The sequence below is a fragment of the Osmerus eperlanus genome, chromosome 17, assembly GCF_963692335.1.
Source record: "Osmerus eperlanus chromosome 17, fOsmEpe2.1, whole genome shotgun sequence".
In the NCBI taxonomy this organism is placed as follows: Eukaryota; Metazoa; Chordata; class Actinopteri; order Osmeriformes; family Osmeridae; genus Osmerus; species Osmerus eperlanus.
The window spans coordinates 9,209,390-9,232,275 of record NC_085034.1 but is presented as its reverse complement, the minus strand read 5'-3'; the positions used below and the strand labels follow the sequence as shown (position 1 = coordinate 9,232,275).

At 48.1% G+C, this 22,886-nt stretch overlaps 1 protein-coding gene across 6 annotated transcripts; it reads left to right on the top strand.

Moving 5' to 3' along the window:
• The first annotated feature begins 3,553 nt into the window (after positions 1–3,553).
• On the top strand, positions 3,554–22,293 carry dgki (diacylglycerol kinase, iota). Of its 6 annotated transcripts, none has more exons than XM_062483333.1 (32): positions 3,554–3,660; positions 5,494–5,565; positions 6,039–6,095; positions 6,322–6,387; positions 6,488–6,556; positions 7,145–7,261; positions 7,724–7,798; positions 7,979–8,074; positions 8,199–8,281; positions 9,194–9,254; positions 9,578–9,691; positions 11,925–12,050; positions 13,310–13,388; positions 13,605–13,660; positions 13,910–13,972; positions 14,611–14,684; positions 14,764–14,875; positions 15,074–15,160; positions 15,263–15,375; positions 16,756–16,818; positions 17,355–17,455; positions 17,683–17,762; positions 17,854–17,898; positions 18,117–18,186; positions 18,427–18,467; positions 19,004–19,125; positions 19,239–19,264; positions 19,446–19,483; positions 20,645–20,765; positions 20,927–20,963; positions 21,054–21,153; positions 21,570–22,293. In XM_062483333.1, the coding sequence occupies exons 4-32, from the start codon at positions 6,325–6,327 to the stop codon at positions 21,684–21,686; spliced, it is 2,349 nt and encodes a 782-aa protein (XP_062339317.1). In that variant the 5' UTR covers positions 3,554–3,660; positions 5,494–5,565; positions 6,039–6,095; positions 6,322–6,324; the 3' UTR covers positions 21,687–22,293. The 6 variants fall into 6 exon arrangements, with proteins under 6 accessions (XP_062339317.1, XP_062339316.1, XP_062339318.1 ...); XM_062483332.1 differs by having other exon boundaries at positions 5,491–5,565; XM_062483334.1 differs by lacking the exon at positions 16,756–16,818 and having other exon boundaries at positions 5,491–5,565.
• Positions 22,294–22,886: the final 593 nt, after the last annotated feature.

The following is a 22,886-nucleotide window of genomic DNA, read 5'->3' as shown; positions in this document are numbered from 1 at the left end:
CACACACTGTACACACACACTGTACACACACACACACACACACTCTACACACACACTGTACACACACACTGTACACACACACACACACACACTGTACACACACACTGTACACACACAATGTACACACACACTGTACACACACACACACACACACACAATGTACACACACACTGTACACACACACACACTGTACACACACAATGTACACACACACTGTACACACACACTGTACACACTCACACTGTACACACACACGCTGTACACCCTCTCACACACACACGCATACACACCGCTACACACACAAACAGTACACATACACACACACTTACACACACATCTACACACCTAGACAGTTTACTATGAGAGGCCGTATAGGCCATAATTCATACTTGGTCTCACATACACGCCATGACCTCACATATATACCATCATACTCTCACATATATACCATTATACTCTCACATATATACCATTATACTCTCACATATATACCATTATACTCTTGCACATAAACTAATTGGTCTCACATACAACACCATAACCTCACATATATACCATTATACTCTCACATATATACCATTATACTCTCACATATGTACCATTATACTCTCACATATATACCATTATTCTCTCACATATATACCATTATACTCTTGCACATAAACTACTTGGTCTCACATATACACCATTATACTCTCACATATATACCATTATACTCTCACATATATACCATTATACTCTCACATATACACCATTATACTCTTGCACTTATACTGGCATACTCTCTTACACACACACAAATACCCTCTTATATGCACCATCATACTAAAGTATGACAATATATGTAAGAGACAAATAGTATGTGTGAAACAGAATGTTAGTATATGTACGAGAATAACAGGATGTGTAAGAGAGAATACTTGTCTATGTGAGAGAGAATACTTGTCTATGTGAGAGAGAATACTTGTCTATGTGAGAGAGAATACTTGTCTATGTGAGAGAGTTTGATTGAAACGGAAGGCAGTTTGATTGAAAAGGAAGTAGTACTGAATTCTCAGTTCCTGATTGGCTTACACATGAAGAAGGATTTGGGGTAGATGTAGCTAACGCCCACCTTCCCTATCAAGACGAGACTGAGTGACATGACAATATGGATTCATTAATAACATTTTGCATACTCCAAATCCTGCGGCGTCATTGTCAGAAATGTTGTATCAAAGACGACAGCCATACATGGGGGCTGTTTCTAACGTTAACTTTGACAATGAAATGCGCCGGCTCTTCAGACCTGGATCAGGTGCATCAAGGAGCGGCAGCAGCACTCTGTCAGGAGCTCGTCTTAATGCCAGCCAAGTGATGGCGCAATCCCAATATCAAACTCCGCAGTATTTCGGTTAAGACTCCTGACAGAGTGCTGCTGCCGCTCCGTGATGCACCTGATCCTGGTCTGAAGAGCCGGCGCATTTCATCGTTAGCGTTAGAAATAGCCACTGTGGATGGCTGTCGTCTTTGATTCCAACATTTCTGACAACGATTCAAGCAAATCCACTAAAAAACTCAAATGTAGAATTCCATAGTTGTTTAGGAAGCTATACCGACCCCAACTACTTGAGTCAAAAGTCCTAGATCAGTTTTTCAATTGATGAAACAAATATCATTTAAATTAAAGCCAATGCCTGTGTGAATACCGTCCCGTGGCAATGGGGTTTTAACCGTTGACGTCTTTAATTAGCCGAGTGGTCTTTACACCCTTGGCTACTAACCTAAACTTCAATGCCACAACCTGAATTTGATGTAAATCTGTTCACAACATTTTCCAGTTGGGACTTTTAAGATCCTATTTGAGTGTAGGCCCCTATGCCCGATGAGTGCCCGCACCCATTCACTGCAACGAAATAGCTTCATGGATCCGACTCGGAATCTGAGCTGAGACGCCTTGACAAAAAATTTATTTGGCGTGTGGTGCGTTTTGGAATTGTTAATGTGATGTGTTCCCATCGTATTTAAGACGAAATAGTTTACAAAGAAGAGGTTTGTTAATGTGACTGTATACATATCTCACTCATACTGGCTAATCAGCTAACATGTTAAAGTAGCCTAGTCTACATCCAAAGTCGCTGTCGTGAAACTAGCCTCATTTTCACAAAAAGCTTCGAGATAAAATTAAAAACCTTTAAAAACGTCGACATTTAGCCAATATTATTGTGCACAAGTATTTTAGTATAGTTAATATGTAATTTAATTCCATAATGTCTCCAGGAATAACTGTAAAAACGTATTTCAGGAACGGGTCTGAACCTCCCTACATTAACGCCGCAGCATTTGGAGTATTCAAAATGTTATTAATAAGTCCAATGGCTTCATTAAGCCGCCCACTCTCTGCCATCTTGCCATGTCACTCAGTCTCGTCTTCTACCCCAAATCCTTCTTCTTCATGTGTAAGCCAATCAGGGACTGAGAATTCAGTACTACTTCCTTTTCAATCAAACTGCCTTCCATTTCAATCAAACTCTCTCACATAGACAAGTATTCTCTCTCATATAGACAAGTATTCTCTCTCACATAGACAAGTATACTCTCTCACATAGACAAGTATTCTCCCTCACATAGACAAGTATTCTCTCTCACATAGACAAGTATTCTCTCTCACATAGACAAGTATTCTCTCTCACATAGATAAGTATTCTCTCTTACACATCCTGTTATTCTCTTACATATAGTAACATTCTGTTTCACACATACTATTTGTCTCTTACATATATTGTCATACTTTAGTATGATGGTGCATATAAGACGGTATTTTTGTGTGTGTAAGAGAGTATGCCAGTTTATGTGCAAGAGTATAATGGTGTATATGTGAGAGTATAATAGTGTATATGTGAGAGTATAATGGTGTATATGTGAGAGTATAATGGTATATATGTGAGGTCATGGCGTGTATGTGAGAGTATAATGGTGTATATGTGAGAGTATAATGGTATATATGTGAGAGTATAATGGTGTATATGTGAGAGTATAATGGTATATATGTGAGGTCATGGCGTGTATGTGAGAGTATAATGGTGTATATGTGAGAGTATAATGGTATATATGTGAGAGTATAATGGTATATACGTGAGAGTATAATGGTATATATGTGAGAGTATAATGGTATATATGTGAGGTCATGGCGTGTATGTGAGATCAAGTATGAATTAAGGCCTATACGGCCTCTCATAGTTTACCCTACACGCCTATACACACAGGCACGCCGCACACAACCACAAGCAATATAGCATTAATAGCTAGTTAGCAACAGCAATTTGTAGTTGTTAGTGTGTTTGTATATTGTAGTGCAATCAGCCAACGGGGTGATGTGAGTGTGTGTGTGTTTATTTGCTGCTATATTTATGATTGACCTCCGATAATTACCATCATTTTACCATTTCAAGTGAAGCACCTCTTCAAAACACTCAAATGACTTCCTATGTGTATATATTCTGCTTGGTGTGTGGGTGTGTGCTTGTGTGACGGTGTGTGACGGTGTGTGACGGTGCGTGTGTGTGTGTGTGTGTGTGTGGACAGGAAAGCGCTGTGAACGGGGACCACCTGTGGCTGGAGACCAGCTGCTCTGGGGACCTGTGCTACCTGGGAGAGGATACCTGTCTACTGAAGACCGCAGTGAGTACAGGGAGAGGGATGGAGAGAGGGATGCAGGGATCGAGGGGAGGAGGGATTGAGGGGAGGAGGGATGGAAGGATGGAGGGATGGAGGGGAGGGAAGGAGTGATGGAGGGGTAGAGGGGAGGAGGGATGTGGGGATGGAGGGGAGGAATAGAGGGACAGACCAGGGGGACGAAACCGTGGATGGACAGTTGTATGGGAGGAGAGGGGAGTTTGCCGAGGCCTTCCAGGAAAACAGGGCAGGGGAGAGGGAGGGGATGGAGCGATGGAGGAGCGAGGACGGGGGAAAACAGAGAGCGGCACGCCTGCCTGCCGAAGTGCACGGGGAGGGGAGGATGGGGATAGAAGGAAGAGCGAGGAAGGAGGAGTGGAGCCGAGGAGATGGAGGGATGGAGAGGATGGTGGGTTGAGAGAGGTGGAAAAGGAGGTGAGGTAGAGGTAAGAGAGGGAGTGGGAAGACAGGGAGGGGGCGAGAAAAAGGGGGGGGGGGGTGAGGATAGAAGAGGGGTGGGGGTTGTGGGAGGTGAAAAACAGGTCACGAGGGGAAGCATTTCTTGAAGATGTAAGATAGGCATGAGAATGACAGAGAGAGAGAGAGAGAGAGAGAGAGAGAGAGAGAGAGAGAGAGAGAGAGAGAGAGAGAGAGAGAGAGAAAAAGACACAAAGAGAGAGAGAGAGAGAGAGAGACACAAAGAGAGAGAGAGAGAGAGAGAGAGAGAGAGAGAGAGAGAGAGAGAGAGAGAGAGAGAAAGATTGGATGTTCCATGCTAATAGCACTCTTGATAATAAGGGGTTATGTTTAGGCATGTTACTGCAGTGTCACAGAGAGTGAAAAGGAGAGGGAGAGAAAGAGCGAGACAGAAAGATAGAAATAGAGAGAGAGAGAGAGAGAGAGAGAGGGGGGGGCAAGAGAAGGTCTGGTCGGAGGGTGTTATTATTATCACAGTGCTGCAGCTTTGATATGCTTGCCTTTAATGTGGCCTGTCTAAAAGACAGCTGGATTAGTGTGGCTAGGCTAACGAGAGCAAGCTCGGAGCAGTCTCTCTCTACCTTCCTCTTCCTCTCTCTGCCTCCCTCTTCCTCTCTCTACCCCTCTCTCTCTGCCTCCCTCTTCCTCTCTCTACCCCTCTCTCTCTGCCTCCCTCTTCCTCTCTCTACCCCTCTCTCTCTGCCTCCCTCTTCCTCTCTCTACCCCTCTCTCTCTACCTCCTTCTCCCTCTCTCTACCCCTCTCTCTCTGCCTCCCTCTTCCTCTCTCTACCCCTCTCTCTCTGCCTCCCTCTTCCTCTCTCTACCCCTCTCTCTCTGCCTCCCTCTTCCTCTCTCTACCCCTCTCTCTCTGCCTCCCTCTTCCTCTCTCTACCCCTCTCTCTCTGCCTCCCTCTTCCTCTCTCTACCCCTCTCTCTCTGCCTCCCTCTTCCTCTCTCTACCCCTCTCTCTCTACCTCCGCCTTCCTCTCTCTACCCTTCTCTCTGTATCACTCTTTCTGTCTTTCTCTCTGTCTCTCTCTTTTGTGAGCTGACTGAAAAATGATTTGATTTGGTCATGTGTAGTGAGTAACCGATATTATGATTTCGGTACACAATCTTCTTTGCATAATTTGCATTTTTGTACATGGAGGCCCAATGTGTGTGTGTGTGTGTGATAGTGTGTGTGTGAGTGTGTCTCATTACTGTCTCTGGTGTGTGTGTGTGAGTGTGTTTCATTACTGTCTCTGGTGTGTGTGTGTGTGTGTGAGTGTGTCTCATTACTGTCTCTGGTGTGTGTGTGTGTGTGTGTGTGAGTGTGTCTCATTACTGTCTCTGGTGTGTTTGTGCTCTCCATTAAGAAGTCGGCTCCCAGAAGGAAATGTGCAGCATGTAAGATTGTCGTTCATACCGCCTGTATCGAACAGCTGGACAAGGTAGGATCCTCACTCTCTCTCTCTCACACACACACACACTCCCTGACACACACACACACACACACACACACACACACACACACACGTATATAGAGTTGGTACACCTATATGCCAAGGTTGAGAACAGAGATATAGTAGTAACTACACACTCTACTGTAGTTTTACTGAGATGTATTTTACTGCTGGTTCAGGCACACGACCATCATCTATAGAGCCTCGAGGCCAGACACCAAGCATTTAATCTATCTCTTCTCTCTCTCTCTCTCTCTCTCTCTCTCTCTCTCTCTCTCTCTCTCTCTCTCTCTCTCTCTCTCCCTTCCTTTCTCTTTCTGTGTATGTCTCTTTCTCTCCCTACATCCTTTCTCTCTCTCCCTTTCCGTCTCTTTCTCCCTCTGCCACTCACCCCTCCCCTCCCTCCTTCCACCCCGGCATCACGTCCTCTCTGTCTCTCCCTCCCTCCGTCTCTCTTCCAGATTAACTTCCGCTGTAAGCCCACCTTCAGAGAGGGAGGCTCTCGCTGTCTGCGAGACGTAAGCCACTTCCTGTCAAGCTTGTCTGTGCGCGTGTGTGCGTGTGCTGGTCTGCTTCCATCACACTATGACTCTCTTCCTCTCTCTCTCTCGCGCTCTTTCCCTCCCTACCTCCCTGTCTACCTCTCCTCTCCATCTCTCTCTCTCCCTTCCTCCCTCTCCCTCCGTCTCCATCCTTCTCTCTCTTCCCCTTCTCTCTATACCTCCCTCTCTCTCTCGCCCTCAGAATATGTTGAGGCATCACTGGGTTCACCGGCGCCGCCAGGAAGGAAAGTGCCGACAGTGTGGGAAGGTAATGTGCGCACACACACACACACACACACACATACATACATACATGTGTGCACACACACACACACATCTGTCTAACCAAGTACCTGTCTCTACTGTAGAGTTTTCAGCAGAAGTTCTTCCACAGTAAGGAAATCATCGCCATCAGCTGCTCTTGGTGCAAACAGGCTGTGAGTGGAACAACGTTTTTTTTCTTCTTCCAAACTAACCATTTCTGCTTCAGTGAAATGTCATTGTACTCTAACTTATGGCCTTCCTTCCTTTCTTCTTCCTCTCCTTCTCCTCTCTTCTCTTCTCCTTCTCCTCTCTTCTCCTTCTCCTTCTCCTTCTCCTTCTCCTCTCTTCTCTTCTCCTTCTCCTTCTGCTCTCTTCTCTTCTCTTCTCCTTCTCCTTCTCCTTCTCCTCTCCTTCTCCTCTCCTCTCCTCTCCTCTCTCCTCTCCTCTCCTCTCCCTTTCCTCTCCTTCTCCTTCTCCTTCTCCTTCTCCTTCTCCTCTCCTCTCCTCTCCTCTCCTTCTCCTTCTCCTCTCCTCTCCTCTCCTCTCCCTTTCCTCTCCTCTCCTTCTCCTTCTCATCTCCTCTCCTCTCCTTCTCCTCTCCTCTCCTCTCCTCTCCCTTTCCTCTCCTCTCCTTCTCCTTCTCCTTCTCCTTCTCCTTCTCCTCACCTCTCCTTCTCCTCTCCTCTCATTCTCCTTCTCCTTCTCCTTCTCCTTCTCCTCTCCTCTCATTCTCCTCTCCTCTACTGTCCTCTCCTCCTCAGTTCCATAACAAGGTGACATGCTTCATGCTACATCAGATCGAGGAGCCCTGTTCTCTGGGGGCTCACGCAGGTGTCATAGTGCCTCCATCCTGGATCATCAAAGTCAGGAAACCCCAGGTACACACACACACACACACACTGAACTATTCCAAAGTAGTGAGTTCACTGTGAGTTCAGTGACACTAATGAGAAGTGGCAACGTTGACTCTAAATTTAAGATTCTAAAAGGGGGGGGTATGTGTCAAAACAGTGTCAGGGTCGGCCTGTGTGTGTGTGTGTGTGGCTGTGCGTGAATCCACCAGCCCAGTCATCTGATGTGATGTGAAACCTGTCTCAGCAGTGTGAGTGTGTGTGTGTGTGTGTGTGTGTGTCCATGTCTGTTCTAGGATTGTGTTGGTCCACACACCGCTTCACTGGTCACTGTCAGACACACACACCCATCACAGTCACACACATCACGGACCAGATCATATGCTCCCTCGCTCTCCTCATTAGCATCCTGCTAGCACTGGACTAGACAAACATGCTACTGGTCACATGACTCACGGTTGCCCCGGCAACCGTTCCGTTTCTCTGCAGAGTTCGTTCAAGAATTCCACGAGGAGGAAAAAACGGACGTCGTTCAAAAGGAGGACCAGCAAGAAGGGCACTGACGTGAGAGTGTGTGTGTGTGTGTGGGCCTTCATGTGTGTGCCTACTCGACTCTCTACACCATTTTTATTGTTTTCTCACCCCCGCCCCCCAAAATTCACTAGGCAATAGAGAACCCTCCAGGTTCGATGTATGTGTGCGTATGTGTGTTCAACCCCCAACATCTCCGCAATCTTCACTCAGGAGTCCAAATGGCGTCCGTTCCTGCTGAAGCCCCTCCCCTCCCCCCTCATGAAGCCCGTGTTGGTGTTCGTCAACCCCAAGAGTGGAGGGAACCAGGTCAGGGACATTTCACTGGGAGCCCTCACGCACCACACCTCACACCACACCTCACACACCACCGTGATGACTGGGAATGTGAACAGACAAACAGTGGTCCAACAAAACTGTGTGTGTGTCTCAGGGCACCAAGGTGCTGCAGATGTTCATGTGGATCCTGAACCCGCGGCAGGTGTTTGACCTCTCCCAGGGGGGGCTCCGAGAGGCGTGAGTACTGCTCCCTACACCCTACACACTATCTCCTACACCCTACACACTATCTCCTACACCCTACACACTATCTCCTACACCCTACACTCTATCTCCTACACCCTACACACTATCTCCTACACCCTTCACACTATCTCCTACACCCTACACTCTATCTCCTACACCCTACACACTATCTCCTACACCCTTCACACTATCTCCTACACCCTACACACTATCTCCTACACCCTACACACTATCTCCTACACCCTACACACTATCTCCTACACCCTACACTCTATCTCCTACACCCTACACTCTATCTCCTACACCCTACACACTATCTCCTACACCCTACACTCTATCTCCTACACCCTACACTCTATCTCCTACACCCTACACACTATCTCCTACACCCTTCACACTATCTCCTACACCCTACACACTATCTCCTACACCCTTCACACTATCTCCTACACCCTACACACTATCTCCTACACCCTACACTCTATCTCCTACACCCTACACACTATCTCCTACACCCTACACTCTATCTCCTACACCCTACACACTATCTCCTACACCCTACACTCTATCTCCTACACCCTACACACTATCTCCTACACCCTTCACACTATCTCCTACACCCTACACACTATCTCCTACACCCTACACACTATCTCCTACACCCTACACACTATCTTCTACACCCTTCACACTATCTCCTACACCCTACACACTATCTCCTACACCCTACACTCTATCTCCTACACCCTACACACTATCTCCTACACCCTTCACACTATCTCCTACACCCTAAACACTACACACTATCTTATCCACCTTACACCCCACAATGTAGAATGTCCACAACTAATCGACCATAACAAAAAATGTAAGTGTGTCATGTGTGTGTCTCGTGTGTGTCAGGTTGGAGTTATACAGAAAAGTGCCAAACCTGCGCATCCTGGCCTGTGGAGGAGATGGGACGGTGAGCCACTGCTACTGCCACACACACACACCCACACACACATACCCACACACACGCACACACACACACACACTGTACACTCCCATCATTTAAAATGTGCATTGAAAAGCACACAGTGATGATACTTTTGTCAAACACTACATGAATACAGCTCCCCCTGGTGTAGAAATAGGAGAATGGCAACTATTGCCCGGTTTATCTCACTCATTCTTCCTCTATTCCTCTGATTCTCTCTCTCTCACTCTCTGTCTCTCTCACTTTCTCTCTCTCTCTCTCGCTCTCTATCTCTCTATCTCTCTCTCTCTCTCGCTCTCTCTCTTTAGGTGGGCTGGATCCTGTCTGCTCTGGATGAGCTGCAGATGAATCCTCAGCCTCCCGTGGCTGTACTTCCTCTGGGGACAGGAAATGACCTCGCAAGGACGCTCAACTGGGGCGGGGTGAGTTGTCTCTGTTCTGGTAACCTCCGCCTGAGCCCTCCGTCACAGCAGGGAACAGAATAGAGCACAATAGAATACAATAGAATTGAACAGAACAGCCTCATAGAGAATCGCATAGCATGACCCAACATAGAAAGGATAAGAATTGAGTTTCATAGAATGACAAGTTATCTCTGTTAGTTACTTATCTCTGAGACGGTGACATTACTCCCCGCAAAGGGGCGTCGGAGCGTTTGAAGTTAACTTTTCCTACAGCGTTATGCACCTTTTTTTTCTGTGTCGACTGTGAAACGATGACTCACCGGCCATCCGCCATGTCATCTGGCAACTTGTTTTCAAAAGTATTTTCTGTAATTGCTCCGTTTGGCATTTTAAAAGGTTTGAAATGAAAAGGAAGGGGTACATTACGCCACTTGGTTTCAAACCCTCGTCAGGCTGTAATTGTTTGGACTTTTTTTTTGGGGGGACGGGGACGTGGGGGATTTTATACAGCATTTGAAGGAATATCCCAAATCAGAGTTTTTGAGACAGAGCGAGAAAATTGCGTCCTGGACCCCGGAGATTACGTTTTCCGTGGTTTATAGGGGCCCGCGGGCTTTGTGTTCAGAGACAGACACTGCCAGCTCCTGACTGTCCAGATGTAGGACAACGCCTGTGAATCGATCAGAGCGGTCATTAGCGTCATTCATGACAGAGGTGTTTCCTCTTCTCCTTTCTGTCATGTGTGGCCTTTCTCTCTCTCCTTTCACGGGCTTGAGTGTGTGTGCTCCCCCACCCCTCCCCTCTCTCTGGATGCACCTGTCACAGTGTGTGTGAGTGTGTGAGTGTGAGAGAGCAGGGTGAGAGCTCCGTTGAGCGTGTGCGAACATCCCCGCGGAGCCCCATGCTGCGCGCTACTACCATCGGGCCGTTCGCGCTCGCCGCAGTGTCGACACCCTCTCTCAACCTCCCGTTCCCTGAGTCAGAAGGCCTGTGGGTGTGTGTGTGTGTGGTGGTGGGGGGGGGTGGGGGCGTCCTTCGGGCTAATTAGCGTGCGCCCTAATGAGGAGGATGACTGTAAATGTGGGGCACCTCTCCGGGAACCCCCCCGGTGGAGCGCTGGTGCTTCAGAGCACCGAGCGATGGAGGGAGAGAGGGATGGAGGGAGAGAGAGAGGGATGGAGGAATAGAGAGAGGGATGGAGGCAGAGAGGGATGAGGGAGAGAGAGAGGGATGGAGGGAGGGAGAGAGGGATGGAGGAATAGAGAGAGGGATGGAGGGAGAGAGGGATGGAGGGAGAGTGGGATGGAGGGAGAGAGGGATGGAAGGATAGAGGGATGGAGGGATAGAGGGATGCAAGGCTAGAGGGATGGAGGGATAGAGGGATGGAGGGAGAGAGAGAGAGGGAGCAACTGGTGAAGGGGTGTTGTCATAGGGGGTGGAAGGGCGGTAAGAGAAAGACGGAGGGAGAGAGAGAAGGACGGATGCAGAGAGAGAGAGGCGTGTTAGGGGTCAAAAAGGGTACAGGGATGAGAGGGATTCTTGGCGACGATCACATTCAAGACAACAACCTCAAAACTCATATGGAAATCCCGTTCACACACGCAGAGATTGAGAAATCGAGTGGGAAGGAACTTGGATGACAGAGAGGTTGTACTTGAGAAAAGGTAGTACTTAATGCTAATTCAGATGAAAGTCGTACTTGAGGCGGAAATGCGAGCTCTCGATTGTTTGTTGGCCTCTTTCGTGTGGAAAATGTCAATTCAATCGTTCCACGGTGCCGTCGTCATAATAAGTGCTAAAGTGAAGTGGTGTGGCAATGAGTTTCTGAAAAAAGCTTTTTACTGTGTGTGTGTGTGTGTGTTCCGCTTCTTTTGCTGTCACTCATCTGCGCTGACTGTGGTGGAGTGTTGTTACAGAGCTGATGTGCTGACCTCACTGCTCTCCCTGGTTGGGTCATATCCTCTGTCTCTCTCGCTCTCTTTAAAGGCTATTATTGGCACTGGAAATACAATAATTCATTTCTGTCACCCCGTTGATGAAAGGCAGTTAGAAATGAGCCCCTTTGGTCTTCGAAGAGACGATCGGGAGACGAGGCGGGGCAGAGATGGCGACAGGGAGAGACGGAGGGAAATGAGGCTTCTCTCCTCCGTTGACCTTTTCCCCCCCCCTCCCCTCCCCGCTCCCTCCCCCTCCCTCCTCATCCTCCCACCCTCCATTCTCCCTCTTCCATCCCCCCCCCTCCCCACCCCAGGGCTACACAGACGAGCCGGTCTCCAAGGTGCTGTGTCACGTGGAGGACGGCTCGGTGGTGCAGCTGGACCGCTGGAACCTGCTGGTGGAGAGGAGCTCCGCCCAGCCTGAGGAGGGCACCCAGAAGGTCAGGGGTCAGGGCCGAGGAGGGGATGCACTGTATGTGTTTCATCAGACCATGAACACGAGATTACTCATTGGGCCCGATCTTGCACCCAGCGCAATTGACTTTGTCAACGACGCAAGTATCATTCCTAGTTTGCACTCGACGCAAAGCGGACTTTTCCCTCCACAGACGCACGTCGAAATGACCTTGCGCTCCCGTGGGCGGTTCAGCGAAAAAGGAGGCGTGTTCCGGCGCAAACATTCCCTGGTGCTATTTTGCAGTTTCCGAAAAACAATTCCGCCACTGACCAGGAAAAACGTGGTCTAAAGTCAATGGCGCATTATTCAGATGCTATTTTAAGGGCGCAAGCTTGGTCCGTGCACACTGCTGGCGAGGCCAGGGTCTTCTTTCTGCGAAGCTATGTTACATTGTTTTGATTTATGGCGTGTTACATTTCTTCAATGATTATAAAAAGATTTCATGAGAAATCTCTATGTATGTGAACATGATTTGTAACAATTGTGGCAATTTTCTCCCACGCCTGTTTAACCGAAGCTAATTTGGGTGGGTTTCTTCTCCCATCTCCATCAGAATCAGAATTTGGTTTATTCGCCATGTAGCCTATGTTACACAAACACGGAATTTACTGTGGCAGGAAGGTGCAAACAATAAACATATACGGGTCTTAAATTAAGTAAAAAAGTACAATAGTTAAACTAATTCCAAGAACCAAACAATTTAAAAAATAAAATATAGGGTAGGCTATATAAAAATAAGAATAAGAATTTGAATGAGCAGCATGAGCGGGCAATTTAGTGCAATGAGAAAACTGCTCTGCCTTTCCCATACAATGTCACTTATCTATCTGTTACGGCCCTGACTAGAACGTCGGTCTCCTTGGCTGTGAACCGCTCCTGGCGTGCGCCTGGCAAATCCGCCGTTATAATAGCAATCCGCCATGGAACAAGCGCTGCTCTTAAAGGGAATGTGAGATGACGCTCTGATTGGTTTATTGCACGTTACGCCCAAACCACACCCATTAGTAATGTAGCTACTTCGGACCTACCCATTTTAGATTTGCGCCAGGCGCAAAGTCATTTATCCCGCCGGCAAAATAGCAACCGAGTCGGAGTCCCGCCCACAAAGTTACTTGCGCTTTGCGGTTTGATACTTGCGTTTCAGATCGTCAAAATAGGGGGGATTGAGTCTGTTTAGTTGAAATGTGTGTGTGTGTTTGTGTGTGTTTGTGCATGTGTGTCGGTGTGTGTGTGTGTTTCCAGCTCCCCTTGAACGTGTTCAACAACTACTTCAGCCTGGGCTTTGACGCTCACGTCACGCTGGAGTTTCACGAGTCCAGAGGTGAGAAACTCTTAACGCTCTGCTGTACTCTACTCAACTCTTTCTGCTCTACTCTGCTCTACTCTGCTCTACTCTACTCTACTCTGCTCACATTTTCTATAGATTTGGCTTGTAGTCAACCTTATGTTCACTTATAAGTCCACAGTAAAGAACGTCTTCAGGATCGGTTGACTGCATGTGGGTGTGACTCTGTGTGTGTGTCCCTCTCTTGTACAGAGGCCAACCCCGAGAAATTCAACAGCCGCTTTCGCAACAAGATGTTTTATGCAGGGGTGAGTGGAGACAGACCATCACATGACTGGAGAAAGAGTTGGAGGGCGGGAGATGGAGAAGGAAGAGGGGAGAGGGACACAAAAATATATGTATAACTATGTGTATATATATATGTATGAGAGAGCGAGAAAGAGGAAGGAAGGGAGGAAGGAAGGGAGGGATGGCGAGAAAGAGATTGCGGCTAATGTAATCAGCTGTGACTCAGTGTGACTGGTTGTGTGTGTGTGTGTGTGTCTCTCTCTCTGCAGGCTGCCTTCTCCGACTTCCTTCAGAGGAGCTCCAGGGACCTGTCCAAGCACGTCAGAGTAGTGGTGAGGCTGTTGGGCACACAGACACACACACACACACACACACACCCACACACGCACACCAGCCAGACTGCGAGTAAGGAGCAGGGGAGTGACAGGCCTGTCATCAAGTGTACTTCCTCAGGAAGTGCTGGTCTCTCACTACCACTGGGACCCTATTAACCTCTCTCTCAATTCAATTCAAAATGCTTTATTGGCATGGATGTTGACGCTGAACAATGTTGCCAAAGTGGTCCACAGTGAAAGTACCACACAAGCAACCACAGCACATCACCAAACGTAACAAACATCACAAATCACCAACACGTTCTCGCTCTCTCTCTCTCTTTCTTTCTGGAGGGGGGGGGTTAGAGCTTAAGTTGTAACTATAGAGTTTTTTTGTTTTGTTTTTTAGGTTTGTTTGGAAATTTTACATTTTAAATTGAATGGGCTTTGTTTGAATAAGAGTAAGTAAAGGAAAAAATTGCTGTTTTGACTGCCCAATAAAGGTATCTTTAAAGTCAAAGTCTCTTTCCCCCCTCTCTCTCTCTCTCTCTCTCTCTCTCTCTCTCTCTCTCTCTCTCTCTCTCTCTCTCTCTCTCTCTCTCTCTCTCTCTCTCTCTCTCTCTCTCTCTCTCTCTCTCTCTCTCTCTCTCTCTCAGTGTGATGGGACAGATCTGACTCCTAGGATCCAGGATCTGAAGTTCCAGTGCATCGTGTTCCTAAACATCCCCAGGTGGGTCTGTTTGACTGACTGTCTCAGACTGTCGAGCAACCTATGGACATATTGAATGACTGTGTGTGTGTGTGTGCAGGTACTGTGCGGGCACTATGCCCTGGGGGAACACAGGTGATCACCGTGACTTTGAACCCCAGCGCCATGACGACGGCTGCATCGAAGTCATCGGCTTTACCATGGCTTCCCTGGTGAGTGTTTGTGTGTGTGTGTATATGTGAGTATGTGTGTGTGTGTGTGTGTGTGTGTGTGTGTGTGTGTGTGTGTGTGTGTGTGCGTGCCAGAGAGAGAGACACACGTGGAAAGAAAGAGACAGATCAAAAAGAAATGGATAGGGTAAAGCGCTCGATGAATTCAGACTGCATGTCGTTTGTCCTCCTGTGCTCTAGGCGGCGCTGCAGGTCGGAGGCCATGGGGAGAGACTGCACCAGTGTAGAGAGGTGGTGCTGACCACCTTCAAGACGGTACCTATACAGGTGAGACACAACTCACAAACGGACACTCACACACACACACCAGCCTACCTCAAGATCAGCCTCTGTGATACTCTGTGTGTGTGTGTGTGTGTGTGTGTGCAGGTGGATGGCGAGCCCTGTCGCCTGGCCCCCTCCACCCTCCGCATCTCGCTGCGTAACCAGGCCAACATGGTACAGAAGAGCAAGAGGCGGACCTCGGTCCCTCTGCTCAACGAGTGAGTCACACACATGCGCGCACGCACACGGGCACAGACTTTGCATTCATGGCCGTCGTAACTTGAGGACGCGAGGCCTCTCCTTACCCCATATCTGAGTCACACGCACACACACACACAGATGTGTCACAGAGATTGACACACACATCCATACTATACCATTAGGTGAACCCTGTTGACCCTAATCCATGAACGAGTAAGAGTACACTCACACACACACACTCACTCACTCACTCGCACTCCCTCTGAGCTGGAGGTAGGTTAGTTTGGTAAGAGACCTCAGGGCCCCTGTCCAATCAGTGAGTCATGCAACACACACGCACACACACACACAAATTGGCATGTTGTACGAGACCTAAGCTGTCTAGTTGGTGAGTCATACAGCATGCACTCTTTTTTTCACACACACCCACAAACTCCCCTGCACAAATACACACACAAACACCCCCACACACACACAAACACCCCCACACACACACACAATCTCATACGTGGTGTCCCCAGGTCACTGTCATGTACGCGCGTGTGTCTCTGGTCCATAGAAGATGAATGCTTATTCTATGGTTTGACCTTTGACCCAGCGTGTTACTTCCTGGTCCCGTACCCCTGCAGCACTGTTGACCCTGTCTATCAATGCTAGTGTGTGTGTCTTCTAATTCTCCTGCAGTTACTAGACTGTGTGTGTGTGTCATCTAACTCAGCTACAGTAACTATTGTGTGTGTGTGTGTGTGTGAGTGTGTGTTCTAACTCAGCTACAGTAACTATTGTGTGTGTGTGTGTGTGAGTGTGTGTTCTAACTCAGCTACAGTAACTATCGTGTGTGTGAGTGTGTGTGTGTGTGTGTGTGTGTGTGTGTGCCTGTTGCACCAGTGCTCTGCAGGCTGTCCGTTTGTCCACTTACTACTTCTGGGCTTTCTCTGTGTGACTTTCTCCTCTCCTCCTTCCCCCTTCATCTCGTCCGTTCCCCCTCTCCCCTCATCGCCCCCCCCCCCTCACATCCATTCTCTTTCCTCAATTTCCCCCCTGTCTCTCTCTCCCTCTCTCTCTCCCTCTCTCTCTCCCTCTCTCTCCGTCTCTCTCTCCCTCTCTCTGTCTCGCTCTCTCTCTCCCTCTCTCTCTCTCTCTCTCTCTCTCTCTCTCTCTCTCTCTCTCTCTCTCTCTCTCTCTCTCTCTCTCTCTGTCTCGCTCTCTCTCTCCCTCTTTCTCCCTCTCTCTCTCTCTCTCTCTCTCTCTCTCTCTCTCTCTCTCTCTCTCTCTCTCCCTCTTTCTCCCTCTCTCTCTCTCTCTCTCTCTCTCTCTCTCTCTCTCTCTCTCTCTCTCTCCCCCGCTGTGTGTATCCTCCTCTTCGTGCGGCGTGTGTGTGTGCGTGCCGTCTGCAGTATACAGAAGGTGTGTGCAGCCGACCTGCGCCGCCTCTCTGCTCCCCCCGACTCCTTCTCTGTGTAAGTACCCTCGTGTGTGTGTGCGCGCGCGTGCGTGCGTGCGTTCGAGTGTGTGTTTGAGTGACGGGGCTGAAAAGATGACGAAAAACGATCAATTAATCACATATAGCGTGCGTGTGGAAGTCCTGTGGAAGTTCTGTGGGTGTATTTGTTATTTGCGTGTCAGGGAGAGACAGAGGGCGTGTGTGTGTGTGAGAGTGCGTGTGTGTGTTGGTGTATTTGTTTGGCTCTGTCTGCATGCTCAATCCTTCTAACCTGTGTGTGTGGCTGGCTCTACTGGTGTCTCGGTGAAGCCCTCCTTCCCCTTCCCTGGACACAGTTCACACACACACTCACACACACTCACACACACTCACACACACTCACACACACTCACACACACTCACACACTGAACACACACCTGGCACAGAGAGGCTACCTTATACACACATTGTAATCAAACGTGTGTGTACGTGTGTTTGTACGTGCATGTGTGTGCGTATATCTGTGTGTGTGTGTGTGTGCGCGCGTGTGCGTGCGTGTATGTGTGTCCCAGCCCTCATGCTGTTCCTGATCGTCTGCGTTTGAGGGTGAACCGTATCAGTCTGCAGGAGTACGACAGGCTTCAGTACGACAAGGAGCGCCTACGAGACATCTGTAAGTCTGTGTGTGTGTGTGTGTGTGTGTGTGTGTGCGTGTGTGTGTGTTTGACTCGAGAATGACACAACCCCTCGTATGCTCCTTTTAACAGCAAGGTGTATTATTAGTTACTGTTATTGTTTAGTAAACACCAATGTGGGCGTGATAAACAAACTGTGTGTGCGTGTGAAATATCTGTGTGCTCCGATGCGTGTGCTCATGTGTGTGTGTGTGTGCATTGGCAGCCATCCCAGTGGGCATCGTGGTGGTGCGGGGAGATTGCGACCTGGAGACCTGCAGACTCTACATAGACAGACTCCAGGAGGTGAGCAGCATGCTGGAATGTGCGGGGGGAGCGCATTGTTCTGTTAATGCAGTGGCTTTTCCTGAAACTCACCTCTCTCCTCCCCGACAAGGATCTTCACCAGGCGCCCTCTGCTGGCCACAGAGTGCACTACCAGGTCATTTCCCGTTTTGATGTTTTCCAGAACGTTCCCCCCCCGCGTTTTCTCCTTCCCACGTTGGGTAACTGTGTCTCTCTCTCTCTTCCTCTCCCACCCTCTCTTTCTATATTTTCCTAACCCCTCTCTTCCTCCCTCTCTCTCTTCCGTCTCTCTCCTCTCTTACTCTCCCTCCTCTCTGCCCCCCCCCCCCTATCTCTCTCTCTCTCTCTCCCTAGGATGAGTACAGAGGTGTGCCCAGGACCAGCTCAGCCAGCAGACTTTCCCCCAACTGGAGTTTCCTGGACTGTAAGTGACCTAGCACACCCTGACACTCCCACTGTGAAGGACTGTGTGCCTCCACTCCCCCACCACACACACACGCACGCACTGTGCTGCCGACCACAGTAAAACCTGTTCTGGGCGTGAGGTCGACGAGATATCCTATTGGGTTGCGGCGGACGATCGGCTATTTCTTTGGAATGTGCTAGTGAACGACAATCTTGAAAAGTCGTTCTTTTTGGTTTCTTCTCTCTCTGTCTCTCTCAGCGACATCGGCAGACCGCTTCTATCGCATTGACAAGGCTCAGGTAAGCAGGCTGTCTGTATAAGACCTGGGTGAGGCTAAGAGGCCTGTTTTGCCCCCTAAAAACTTTGAATAATTGAGAATATTTTATTTAACCTTTTGGGTGTTCTCACTTCAAGAGAGACCTGTTCAATCTCAGCAGGAGGAACAATGACAAAACAATTCACCGACATCCACACAAACTACAACCAACTACTACTCAAATAGGAGTCAGGTGGCTGAGCGGTTAGGGAAGCGGGTGGCTGAGCGGTTAGGGAAGCGGTCTTGTAATCAGAAGGTTGCCAGTTCGATTCCCGGCCGTGCCAGATGACGTTGTGTCCTTGGGCAAGGCACTTCACCCTACTTGCCTCGGGGGGGAATGTCCCTGTACTTACTGTAAGTCGCTCTGGATAAGAGCGTCTGGTAAATGACTAAATGTCAATGTAAATACGCAGTAAATAAAGAAACTAGTATTAGAAGGTAATACATGACCCTTCCCTCGACAGTCTCGATTTGTTTCATTCCACGTGTCTGTCTCTCCTTCCGTCCCTCTCTCTCCAGGAGCATCTCCACTTTGTGACGGAGATCTGTCAGGACGAGGTGTTCATCCTGGACCACGAGGGCCCGCTGGTCAGCCAGGGCACTGCAGGCATGCCTGACCTGGTGGTCGAGCCCAGCTCGGGGTGAGGGAGAGGGATGCGCACACGCACACGCACACACGCACACCAACAGGAGCAATACACGTCATGTTGTCGATGTTGTTGTTTATCCCATCTGTTTATCCCCACCCTTGCAGAGTGACTCTCACAATGGAGGAACAAGGTAAGATCACAACAAGTTCAGAATGTTGAATCTGTGACTCATAGTTAATAAGATCTGAGTCACAGAACGTTATATGGAAATATATAGGATAACTAGTTCAAAAATGTTGGAATGTGGAAATACCTCACTGTTCCAGAACTTCAGGAACGTTATTTTAAGGACCCGTCCTTCTGTTCCACAGCATTGCTGAGTGCCGCCTCTTCTGGGGATTTACTGACGGTAAAAGACACACACACACCTCACACACACACACACACACACACACACACACACACACACTGGAAAGTAAGTAAGTAAGTAAGTAAGTAAGACTTTATTTATATAGCACATTTCATACAAGAATTGTAGCTCAAGGTGATTTACATAAAATCAATAAAAACAATAATACAAGTGATAAACAATTCAAACAAAAATAAAAATCCCAATAAGACCTCTGTTCAAGAGAGAAAACAACTTTAACCATGCATCTTAAAAGTAACATATACATTTGGTTCACCCCTGGTCTGTATATATAAAACCATACACTCTGTTAACAGATCCTTTCCCCAGGTCAAGAGTATGGGCTGTATTCTCTGTTAACAGATCCTTTGCCTCAGATCAAGAATACAGATTGTTTTACATATTTGTTTAAATACTTCACACGACCAGAGTTCTTGTACGCTATCAGAGTTCGCCAACTCTGACCTAGACAAAGTAAAAATAGCAAGTCAAATAATGACCCAAATTTACTAAACCAAGATTCTACAATAAAATAACTAATAAAAGTAGGATTACAAGTAACACACATACATTTGGTTCACCCCTGGTCTGTATATATAAAACCATACACTCTGTTAACAGATCCTTTCCCCAGCTCAAGAGTATGGGCCGTCACATGGCACCTCCTGTATTATGTTTGTCTTGTGCATGATTGCAATTTGAAGTGACTAAGCGCAATTTATGACTCAAACTGGATTTACTATGTGGAGAAATATATTAGAAAAGGCATTTGAAACCTCCAGGCAGATTTCAAAAGGGATTCCCATTGATTTAAATGACTCTTGAGCCTTGAATCCGAGCAGTCCAATCAAATTCATATGAAATCTTTCGTCCCAAATGTCATGTCATGACATGTATACGTAGTTTGGGCCTACAGACATTCCCGTATCCGTGTCAGAGTATCAAGGCCTCAGGCCTGCGGTGTGAATCAGGACTGAGTCAGGAGCAAAGAGCAGAGGGATCGCCGGGCGCTGTTTTAATGTGACCCACTAAACATGACGCACTGGAACAAAAACATTGTTTTTTTCTCTTTCTTTGTGTTACTCTTTCTTTCCTTCCATCTTTCCCGCTCTCTATTTCTCTGTCTCTTTCACGCACGCACGCGCACGCCCGCACCTTCAGTTGTCTGGGTGCTTGGGTCGAGGGGCCAGTCTGCTGGTGAGGGATTCTCAGGGGTGTTCGGCCTTACATCTGGCCTCCCACCGTGGACACACGGGGGTGGTCAGCTTCATACTGGAGCACGGTGAGCACAGACTGTATGTGTGTGTGTGTGTGTGTGCACCTTACATCTGCTGATTCATGCCAAGTATGACTGTGTTGTGCGTGTGTGTGTGGGGGGGGGGGGGGGCGGCAAGCGTGTTTGCACGTGTGTGTGCAATTCACTCGTTTGTTTTTGTCGCCTAGGTTCAAAGCTGGTGTTGGATTTAACAGACCGAGAAAGGTAGGGGTGTCAGTCTGGCCTGTGATTAAGCATGACACCGACAGGAAACGGCCACTGAAGTGTGATGGCGTGTGTGTGTGTGTGTTTCAGAGGCGACACCGCGTTACACAAAGCCACCTCAGAGAAGCAGCATGCTGTCTGTCGGCTTCTGGTCGAGGCTGGAGCTACCCTAAACAAGACCAACTTCCAGGTTAGACACACACGCACAGCACACACACACACACACTATGAAATCATACTCAGCATACAAGGCACATACAGATAAAAGGTACACACACAGTCACACACAACACACAGTCACACGCTACACACAAATAATACATATTATGTTCAAAAGAAGAACTACCCTAATAGTTTGTGTCATCGGAAAAGTTCTTGAAAAATTGACTCATCAGGAAGAAAGACAACATTTAAATATGAGGAACAGGACGAACATGTATAGTTAAACTGAAAGTGTGTTCTCCCCGCCTGTGTGTTTGGCTGGGCCTGCACGGGTGTGTCTGTGGATGATTGTTCTGTATGTACATGCAAAAATGTGGATGTATACATGCACGTGTGTGTGTGTGTGTGTGTGCATGTGTGTCCGTGTGTGTGTGTGTGTCATAGGGTAAGACACCGCTGGACCAGGCCCAGTCGTTGGGGGACTCTGAACTGGTGTCGTACCTGCAGAGCAGACAGCACACCCCCACTCTGGCCCAGGAAGACCTGGAGACCGCCGTCTGACAGAGAGATAAAGAGAGATACAGAGAGAGACAGAGAGACAGAGAGACAGAGAGAGAGAGAGAGAGAGAGAGAGAGAGAGAGAGAGAGAGAGAGAGACAGAGAGAGAGAGAGAGAGAGAGAGAGAGAGAGAGAGAGAGAGAGAGAGAGAGAGAGAGAGAGAGAAACCCAGGGTGGAGTCCGGCGAGTGGTTTCCATCGTCATGGCGCCAGACAAACGGACAGACGCGTGGAGAGACCAGGGACACACGCAGTGGAATCGTGGACGCGATGGAGAACGTTCCTCTCACCTTGTTATTTATCCAGTTTCTTATTTCTTTGATTTTGTATTTATTGGTTAGGTTGAACGACTGATTGTAAGCTGGGTGGGGTGGGAGGATGGGGGTGGCGGTGCAATGGTGGCGGTTTGGGTGGGGGGGTAGGGGGAAACCACGTCTATCCACGCCTTTGTGCAGTCGTGCAGACACGTGCCAAAGAGGCCGCACCGTAAGCAAGGGTCAAATGTTATTCATCGAGCACTTCTAGAATATTCCGACTGATCCTCCTGACTCCTGCACACCTCTAGGCACTAGGCCCTCACTGTTATTGCTGCGAGAGAGGGAGGGAGAGAGAGAGAGAGAGAGAGAGAGAGAGAGAGAGAGAGAGAGAGAGAGAGAGAGAGAGAGAGAGAGAGAGAGAGAGAGCGCTTCCTGAACACAGCGACACCCAACACAGACTAGAGTGTACATTCCTGCAGACTATGTACTGTATGTGTTTTTGTTATTTTAGATGTGTGTGTGTTTGAGTCTGCGTGATTGTGATGTAATATTTATTCAAAAGAGTAGTAATGAAGTCATCTGAGCCATATTCGATGCAATATGAATGAATGACATTTATGGACATTTTCCAAATTCATGTTTACATTACATTAATGTTTGAGCATATACTCTTTGTTTAAATGGCACCGATAAGTGCTGAATGTGTAATTTCCTACCGTAATGATTACTGTTGGAGTATGGGTTCCTGTATTTGTTGTGCAAGTGAGGTCTGGGGAAAGGTGGTGGTGGGTTTTTTTTTTTTGATGTTTCCCTGCTCCAACTTATTCAAACCAATTGGCTATTATCAAGCTCTGTGGACGCCTGTTAACGACCGTTCATTTGAACCAGGTGTGCTGGAGCAGGGAAACATCTCAAACATGCAGGACAGGGGCTCTCGAGGACCAGGA

What these genes read in the sequence shown, in the direction of transcription:
- dgki (XM_062483333.1), top strand. Translation starts at nt 6,325, where the DNA reads ATGTTGAGGCATCACTGGGTTCACCGGCGCCGCCAGGAAGGAAAGTGC. An exon ending in GGAGTTTCACGAGTCCAGAG is followed by an intron (nt 13,389 to 13,604) that starts GTGAGAAACTCT and finishes TCTCTTGTACAG; the next exon opens with AGGCCAACCCCGAGAAATTC. An exon ending in TAAACAAGACCAACTTCCAG is followed by an intron (nt 21,154 to 21,569) that starts GTTAGACACACA and finishes TGTGTGTCATAG; the next exon opens with GGTAAGACACCGCTGGACCA.